General features: G+C 37.5%; 1 protein-coding gene across 1 annotated transcript; it reads right to left on the reverse strand.

The window, feature by feature from the left end:
- Positions 1-6,352: 6,352 nt before the first annotated feature.
- Positions 6,353-7,456, reverse strand: LOC132088002 (uncharacterized). Its single transcript, XM_059495446.1, has 4 exons — positions 7,293-7,456; positions 6,863-7,002; positions 6,609-6,792; positions 6,353-6,546 (listed from the first exon to the last, which is right to left on the reverse strand). Exons 1-4 carry the CDS (start codon positions 7,354-7,356, stop codon positions 6,482-6,484), a joined length of 453 nt encoding a protein of 150 aa, XP_059351429.1. The 5' UTR covers positions 7,357-7,456; the 3' UTR covers positions 6,353-6,481.
- Between the last annotated feature and the right edge of the window lie 2,230 nt (positions 7,457-9,686).

The following is a 9,686-nucleotide window of genomic DNA, read 5'->3' on the forward strand; positions in this document are numbered from 1 at the left end:
AAAGAATTTACTATGCTTACACGCCCAGAAAATGCTAAAGGGGCTCTTAGAATGAGAGGAGTGCGATTTTCGTGGACAAATCGATTGTAATGACGTAACCAACAAGAATTTGCTTATCCCATAGGTGCTGATTGCCGCGTACTAGCCCGCTTATGAACTTCGATACGATTAAATGGAACATATTTTCTGGTTGGCCATTGTTATGGTCACCACTTGCATCCAGAGAATCTCCATTCTCTGCTAGCGTTTGCCGTTCTTACACGTTTTACGAATTAACGTGCCTCAAACATAAGGATTTATCGAACAATCCCTGTGTCGTTCACCTCGTCACCTCCGTATCGCATCCCACACAACAAGGCTGCCAATATGAATTTGGCTATGTCTCATATCCCAAGTTTTGACGAAGTACTATTTGACCTACCCACTGAACCTCGAAAACTGCAACCGATCAAGTTGCATGGCTGCCTTCTATCATTTAGAAGACCTCGTGAATCACTTAAACGAAATGATGGAGGTATTCGAAGACTCGCGACCCTCCGAAGTGGCATGCTCCCGTCCGTACAGCCGACGAACAGATTGCAAGCATTTATTCCTGAATTTTGCCCCAACAGTCTTTATGGACCCTTCTATAAGTGCAGAGTGTAAGAGCCAGCATCATGCGATACGGTCTTCGTTTGTGGAAACTCTACGTTCTCCAGGTTCGTTTTCAGAACAAAAAACACGCGTAAACAATTGTTAAGCCCAATTTGGTTCATGATGTAGAGACTGAGCTGAAGATGATTATCCAGCAGACGCATAATGGAAAAAACTGTGCTTATTTGAGTGTGCCTTAACAATGAAAGCGGATATTACCTTTACATATGTATGTATAGAGAAACCACTGATCCACCAACAGGAGTCGCCATATTTGAAGCTTATTGACCTTGTCCCGGTCTTCTCTACGGCCCCAAAGATTACTTTGCAGTTTAAACAATTCTGGACACAATCCAGCGGCACCAACATAGGTATCTGATTGTTCGGATATGTTTTGAAAAACGTGTAGAATGAACACATTACCCGCTACCAGAAAGTGAACATTCTCGTTATCGAATTATTAGTTTCCTCTGCTAAGTTGGTATTAGACGTCTAAAAAAATATAGTCGAACAACAAAGACTCCTGGGTACGTTACTCATTTATAAGCTCATCCTTTGTTAGGATAATTTTTTTATGTCTGAATTGTCTGATGGAACTTCAGATGAGAACAATATCGGTATGGTAGCGTGGAGAGCCAGACCCATCACATCAGAGTACCCAGCTGGTCGTGAAATCATTATAATTTGCAATGATATCACGTTAGTGATCGGCTATGTTGGTTCACCGAGAATCCCCGTCGTTCTGGAATGATTGCTGGAGAATTTCACACGACTACAATGCACATCAAATTTTTAATCTCACTCACTCATATTCGTGTTTTGTTTACAGGGTAAATCTTCATTACGTCCTGAATACGTCATTAAATCTAGATAACTATATATGATTCTGATTCAAAATTTAACAAGGAACACGAAAACGAAATTTGTGTTTACGTAGAGTTTATGGTTTTTGAATAATCAAAGAAGTTTGATGTGTCACGCTAGCGTTGTAGCGTACTGGCGCGCTAGTAATGGTTTCGATTGGCACACACACTAATTTTATATTTTAGATTACTCCAAAACTATAAACTCTATGTAAAAACAAATTCCATTTGCGTGTTCCTTGGTTAATCTTTATTCAGAATCATCTATAGTTATCTAGATTTAATGCTATTATTTTTTAATTGGAAAAAATTTTAAGCCCGACAATATAAGCGCGGGCTTATTTTTTAACCCAACTTTTACCGTTTTTTACGTTTTATTCAAAAACTGTTAGTCCCGCGAAAAAACAACCCTTCTATTCGTGATGCCCGTTCAATTCTTCATCGAAACCATGTATTAAAGCGAAATCTAAAATTTTACCAAAATTGAAAAAGTAAGAAGGCCTTCTCACTTTTCCAATTTTTTTCAAATCCTAGATTTCATTAAAAATACATTATTCCGATTCGGAATTGATCGCTGATCACGAAAATGGGGTATATTTTTATATTAGGCTTCTACTGTATAAACCGTAAAAAAACAGAAAGTCGGGCTTATTTAGTCGGGCTTAAAATTTCTTCGGTCAGTGTATGTAGAGAATTAACTAGAAACGTGACCGATAGATGGCAATAGCAGCAAAACAGAAAAAAGGCCAATATTTTTTATTTTTATTTTGGGTGAAACGGATTGCCATATATTTTCAAGCCTTTAACTTCTTGAACATCGGGAGCCGTTGAGTGAAGGAAAACTGGATAGCTTACCAATAGATGGCTATACCGTTTGGTGGGTCGTCTGCTGCATAAATCGAAGTTTTACCATATGTAAGCTTGTATGGCAATCCGTTTTACACAAAAAAAAAAAAAAAAAAAATTCGCCAAAAAAAAAAAATAATCACACTTTTTTCTATGTTTCCGACACGTAGCCATCTACCGCTCAGACTCGTTATTACTGGCGTAGGCAATTTCAGTCCATTGGATGCCATTCGCAGTTAGTTCAGTAGCGTGGATGGAGAATAACGCGTGGCTGGAGGAACAATTGAAAAATGGATAAGATAATACAACAAACGGATGGTAAGTATAAACATTATTATATTGGTTTTCAATTATTAATTATTCTTTATTAGATCAAATTATGAAGCTGCACGCCCAATTATTGGAACAACACAAAATATTAGATAACAGCAAAGCTAAGGATGGTAAGGCCTAATACGTAATGATTCTATTTATTTGCTTTTATTCATTTGTGTTTTGTAGCTCAAATTTTGAGTCTACAAGCTCAGCTAGGGGAAAAGAACAAATTGGAATGGAACAGTTTCCAAACAGTGAAGGAGGTTTTTCAAAACTCTTCCCTAACTGAACATGAGGATGAGTTGGCATTAGGCGAACACAGTCAGATACCTAAACTTTTCAAATAAGAATTCAAAATAAGTATAGAATTTTAACAAACAATTATTTATTGTTTAGTTATTCAGTCCACCACCTGACAGTGTGTTAAATTTAAATTCTGTTAGTGCTGTACTAAAAGAATTGTTAGTAATAAGTCCATGCAGCGACGGAAGTGAACAATTGTGGGACCGTATTTGGGCTGAAAAATGGGTGTGGTAAGGAAACCCAGAAATAGCACGAGTTCAACATAAAACATGAATTAGGTACTTTTCGGTTTTTTGTCTATCGAAAAAGTATTTTTAATGCTATTATTTTGCATTCACAGAATTTTAGTGGGGGATCAAGTCAAGTCTGGAAGTGTTACAGGATGGAAGAGTGAGCCTACAGATGAAAAAAACACTGAGAGTGCATTACCGTTAAGGTGTGAGGTAAATTAATAGAGTAATGCAAATTGCCTAATGAGAAGTACCATCTTGTGTTAATGAATCCAGTACAACAGCACTCCTTTATAGTTCAGTCACAGCTAGAAGCCTCAAATAATTCTGCTTCTCTGTCTAAAGAACAACTTGTCGTTTATGTTCAGAGTGTTGGGGAAACTGGGTACTTAAATGGCCCTAAAGATGTTTTAATTTTGCTGCCATTGCAGAGATGAACATCATACATGGACTCTTTAGGTATGAAAGGATTTTTCTTCAAATAATTTTAAATTTATGATGAAGAATTTCTCCTCCTTTTTGCCAACCAGGTCTAATCTACCAAAAAAAATTTATCCAATAGGAAAGGATTTTCATGTACTGGGAACACAACTATCAACAATGCAACATTCTACAGGTGCTAGTTTATCATTCAAGAGCCTTATACAATGAAGTTAATCTGCAATTTGTATGTCCTTTCCCAAGCTTCCACCAGAAGTTGAATCTATGAGTCATGTAAGTTCCATGATCAACAATGGATGTGTTTAACGGTGTTGTTTTTCTTTTCTCAATATAGGTTAATAGTAACATTGGATCTGAAAAGATTCTTGGTTGGGGCAAGACACTGAATAAATTGTATTGATTGGATGGATGACATGACATTGCTATACTTAATTCGGATTCCCCAGACGGTATTTGATATTAAAAAAATTGAAGTGCATATCTGGGCTCCCTTCTTTTCTGAAGCCCCGTTTCCCCTTGACTCATAATAAGCCCGTAGGGGTCATGCCCCTACTGTACGGTATATATAAAAACAACATATACCGAGGTTTGGAGGGCTCTGGCCGGAAAGGGGACGTGGGGTGCCGCTTAGTCCGATGATGTGTTCACGGAGGGTGACGTGGCTGCCCACAAATCCGAACTAAAGGTTAATCGCTCCTGTAAAAATGTTCCAAATCTTCAGCTCTTCTTCCGGCTTCTCTTAGCCAATCACCGGGTAATCTCCCCGGTGGGTCAACAAGGCAGTGTCTCCCCCTGCCTGGGTTGACGGCAACTTTTGAAAGGGCTATTGTGCCTTTTTAAAGTTGCAAAAATAATTGTAATGTGCAGAGAATTGTCAATAAATTTTTTTTTATAAAATGTTTTTGCAAAAATTTTTATTTTCATTGTCTGTGTTCGCTTTGTTCACACACTACACTTATCAACTTTTTTTTTTTTATTTAGCTTGCTCAATTCATTTTTATGGTTTTTGCCACCGTTGTATCGCTTATCTGTTAGTATTCAATTAGTATTTATTACACTTCTTGAATTCTTGAACTTAGACAAGGAACAACATGTAATACCTGGATATTTTCTGAAGTTATTTTATACTTGTATATTGTTTTCTGGTGTGGGAATCGATCCCCAGACATTCAGCGTGCAACGCCGATGCTCTAACATTGAGCCACGAGATATATCTATCATATTATATCTATTATGGCATATCATATGTTATAGTCTAGGATGTTTATGTAGTCTTTCACAAGTATATATTTATCTTTTTATAGCTTTCATAAGGTTCATAGCTCTGTGGTAGAGCATTCAGTTGCGGTAACTGTTACCCTGGGTTCAAACCTTAGTAGATGTATAGAGATCTACGTTTCAATTTTATTCAAAGTGTAAATGCAAGTCCGCAAGCGACTAGAAAAAAGCTAACCTGACATCATATGATTATGGCTCATTGGTATAGCACCGGCGCGGTGTGCCGAACATCCAGGGTTCGATCCCTGGATAATAATTGAATGCTTACAGATAAACGATAAACCAATGGAAACAATGCTTACCATCAAAGGTGGCATAAACTATAAAGGTGAATTGAGCAAGCTAAATTAAAAAAAAGTTGATAAATGTAATGTGTGAACACAGACAATGAAAGAAAAAACTTTTGCAAAAACATTTTATAAAAAAAAATTTATTGACAATTCTCTGCACATCACAATTATTTTTGCAACTTTAAAAAGGCACAATAGCCCTTTCAAAAGTTGCCGTCAACCCAGGCAGGGGGAGACACTGCCTTGTTGACCCACCGGGGAGATTACCCGGTGATTGGCTAAGAGAAGCCGGAAGAAGAGCTGAAGATTTGGAACATTTTTACAGGAGCGATTAACCTTTAGTTCGGATTTGTGGGCAGCCACGTCACCCTCCGTGAACACATCATCGGACTAAGCGGCACCCCACGTCCCCTTTCCGGCCAGAGCCCTCCAAACCTCGGTATATGTTGTTTTTATATATACCGTACAGTAGGGGCATGACCCCCTACGGGCTTATTACGAATCAAGGGGAAACGGGGCTACGGAAAGGAAGGGAGCCCAGATATGCACTTCAATTTTTTAAATATAAAATACCGTCTCGGGAATCCGAATGAAGTATAGATACGTCATGTCATCCATCCAATCATTCCAATTTATTCAGTGTCTTGCCCCAACCAAGAATCTTTTCAGATCCAATGTTACTATTAACCTATACTGAGAAAAGAAAAACAACACCATTAAGCATCTCAATTGTTGCTCATGTGACTTACATGACTCATACATTCAACTTCTGGCAGAAGCTTGGGAAAGGCCATACAAATTGCAGATGAAAATCATTGTATAAGGCTCTTGAATGATAAAATAGCACCCGTAGAATGTTGCATTGTTGATAGTTGTGTTCCCAGTATGCTGAAAATCCTTTCCTATCGGATAAATTTTTGTAGTTTAGACATGGTTGGCAAAAAGGAGGAGAAATGCTTCGTTATAAATTCAAAAATTTTTTCAAGAAAATTCCTTTCATACCTAAAGAGTCCATGTATGATGTTCATCTCTGCAATGCCAGCGAAGTGAAACATCTTTAGGGCCATTTAAGTACTCAGCTTTACCAACACTCTGAACGTAAAGGACAAGTTGTTCTTTAGCAAGAGAAGTAGAATTATTTGAGGCTTCTAGCTGTGACAGAACTATAAAGGATTGCTGTTATACAAGATTCATTCACACAAGATGGTACTTCTCATTAGACAATGTGCATACTCTATTACTTTACCTCATACCTTAATGGTAATGCACTCTCAGTGTTTTTTCATCTGTAGGTTGACTCTTCCATCCTGTAACACTTCCAGACTTGATTTGATCCCCAATTAAATTCTGTGAATGCAAAATAATAGCATTAAAAATACTTTTTCAATAGACATAAAACCGAAAAGTACCTAATCCATGTTTCATGTTGAACTTGTGCCATATCTTGGTTTCCGTACCACACCCATTTTCAGCCCAAATACGGTCCCACAATTGTTCACTTCCTTCACTGCATGGGCTTATTACTAACGATTCTTTTTGTGCAGCACTAACAGAATTTAAATTTAACACACTGTCAGGTGGTAGACTGAATATCTAAACAATAAATAATTGTTTGTTAAAATTCTATACTTATTTTGAATTCTTATTTGAAAAGTTTATGTACCTGAATGTGTTCGCCTAATGCCAAGTCATCCTCATGTTCAGTTAGGTTTGAGTTTGGAAAAACCTCCTTCACTGTTTGGAAACTGTTCCGTTCCAATTTGTTCTTTTCCCCTAGCTGAGCTTGTAGACTCAAACTTTGAGCTAAAAACACAAATGAATAAAAGCAAATAAATAGAATCATTATGTTTTGGTTTTGGTTTTAGCTTTAAGTGCGACTGGTGTATCTGCACCAGATTCACGGGTTTGCCTAGCAATCCCTTACGCACGAGTGATTATTGTTTTTGTTGTTTTGTTTTTTTTTGAGTTGATATTTTTAAGGAAGGGAAGGATTGTTGGGGGTGGTGGGAATCGAACACGAGGTAACTATCTACGAAGGTATGGCTATAGCCACTGTGCCAGGACCGCACGAAACATTATGTATTAGGCCTTACCATCCTTAGCTTTGCTGTTATCTAATATTTTGTGCTGTTGCAATAATTGAGCCAGCAGGTCCATAATTTGATCTAATAAACAATAATTAATAATTCAAAACAAATATAATAATGTTTATACTTACCATCATTTTGTTGTATTATCTTATCCATTTTTCAATTGTTCCTCCAGCCACGCGTTATTCTCCATCCACGCTACTGAACTAACTGCAAATGGCATCCAATGGACTGAAATTGCCTACGCCAGTAATAATGAGTCTGAGCGGTAGATGGCTACGTGTCGGAAAAAAAGAAAAAAGTGCGATTTTTTTTTTTTCCGCCATTTTTTTTTTTTTATGTAAAACGGATTGCCATATTGCCATAGTAAAACGGATTGCCATACGAGTATGCGTTTTACCCGAAAAAAAACCGCCCTTTTTTTCTTTTACAGCTATAGCCATCTACCGGTCAGATTCTAATTAATTCTCTAAAATTTTAACTAGAAGACTTAATTAGAACGTGACCGGTAGATGGCGGAAGTTGTAAAAAAGTAAAGGCCGAAATTTTTTTGTTGGGGGTGAAACGGATTGCCATAGTTACTAGTTTTACTTGTTGACACATATATAGCTATTCATTTAAAAACTATATCATATTATTTCATTTTAGTGCATGTCATGCCAAATCCAAGTAGTGCTTATTGAAATCCAAGGATTTTGAAGAATCATTATCCTGAATTGAGAGTATGGTGAGCTCTGTCTGGATATGCTTTGTACTGATTAAAACACCTGCTTGGGTTTTACGAACAATCAAGGTAAATGTTTATAATTATGGTTGAATTCAAGCTCATGTTTCAATGTCTATTTGGGAATCAAGTGTCTTATCCTTTACTAGTGTGTAGGTCAAACCTAGAATTTTGCCAAAAATATGACATTTCTATAATCCGTCATCATGCATAGCCCTGTAAAAATTATGGCAGGAGCTTTTGAAAAAACGTACTGACTGCAAATGATCATCACATCGAAAAAATTACAATGCCAACTTATGGAGAACGTATTGTAAGCTTTACGGATGCCAACAGCAAAAGGATTTCTTCATTTTTGTCAACACGTTTTTGATAATACCAAAGATTTCACCATAATTCACCAAATCGGACAACTGGCGTTATGACGACGATCGATACTAATGCCACAACTTTCCACTGTATACTGAATCTCCTTGACAAACATTGACCTACATAAAAATAAAAAAAAAACCTTACTATAATAATTTAAAAAGCAGAAAAGCGTCTGATTACTTTGCAGCTTCGATTCTTAAGGTGCTAAAGACATCCCGAAATTACCAGAAGCAGTTGACGTTCCTTGAACGCCGTAGGTCTTCTCACTTCGCGCACATGTCATCTTCTATAAGCAAGTAATGTATGGAGCGTTTCCATGTGTTTTCGAGTTTGAGAACACCTCGACTAACAAATGGCCAGCCGTGAAAGATGCATGTTGTAAGGCTTAATGGTCACAGAAATCGTAACATACCTTTAAGACAACTCTAGGCAACTGTTCCTTGAGGTACTGTATCACTTTGCGGCACTCACAACTGTACAGATGGAACAAGTTTGACAATATCTACCGTGTCACTAGTACGTGGATGAAAGCTGATTTTATTTTCAGCTTGTACAGAGGATAAAAATTTTTAATCCAAAATTAATCTAAATATTTGAATCAGAGGAAATTTTACCTCAAGTAAACAGCATTTGCGTCCACCCGTAGTTTCAGGAAGCGGATACGGTTCATGTCCAATTTAATCGGCATTATATCAGGTACATAAATTTCTTCGAAATACTGTGTCAAACTATAAAAAGAGAGAAGTAGAAACCGGAAAAGAAACATTTTCAAAAACTTACTTCTGTAAGCATTTGTCTTGTACCTTGTATTAAAGCACGAACCTGGCCAAGGGCAGATTCGAGCTTCAAACGGCAAAGTTTTCCAACGGAACAGGGCTTGCGACAATCACCCAGAATAGACACGTCAATTACTTAGAAATAGAGATGGTACCTTGAATTGGCTCTCTAAGCATTCAACGGCGATTTGATTGTCTTCCCGAAGGCAGCCATCAGTTACTCCTTTGTTATCCAAAAACCAATGACGAAGCATGGCTTCGGCTTGCGGATGAGTAAGTTATTGCTGAACTTCAATAATTTGACAAACGGTTTCCTTTTTTAGGCGGTGGCTCCGCAAATACCAGTAGAACACACGCGACTTTTTCAACGGGAAGATGTCCTGAATAACACCTTTCTTAGGCAAACGCCTGGTGTGTCGTGCATGTTGGCAAATACGTTAAAACCTGTAACCAACATCGACTAAAAATTTATTGGAACTCACGAACAAGAAAACTTCAAGAAACAAATTGTTGCGATTTACCTGG

This window comes from Daphnia carinata, chromosome 5 (genome assembly GCF_022539665.2).
Source record: "Daphnia carinata strain CSIRO-1 chromosome 5, CSIRO_AGI_Dcar_HiC_V3, whole genome shotgun sequence".
Lineage (NCBI taxonomy): Eukaryota > Metazoa > Arthropoda > Branchiopoda > Diplostraca > Daphniidae > Daphnia > Daphnia carinata.

Excerpts from the sequence above, each read along its gene's own strand:
- LOC132088002 (XM_059495446.1), bottom strand. The coding sequence starts at position 7,356 with ATGGACCTGCTGGCTCAATTATTGCAACAGCACAAAATATTAGATAAC. Across the intron at positions 6,793-6,862 it reads CATTAGGCGAACACATTCAG|ATATTCAGTCTACCACCTGA; the intron begins GTACATAAACTT and ends TTTATTGTTTAG. Across the intron at positions 6,547-6,608 it reads CAACATGAAACATGGATTAG|AATTTAATTGGGGATCAAAT; the intron begins GTACTTTTCGGT and ends TTGCATTCACAG.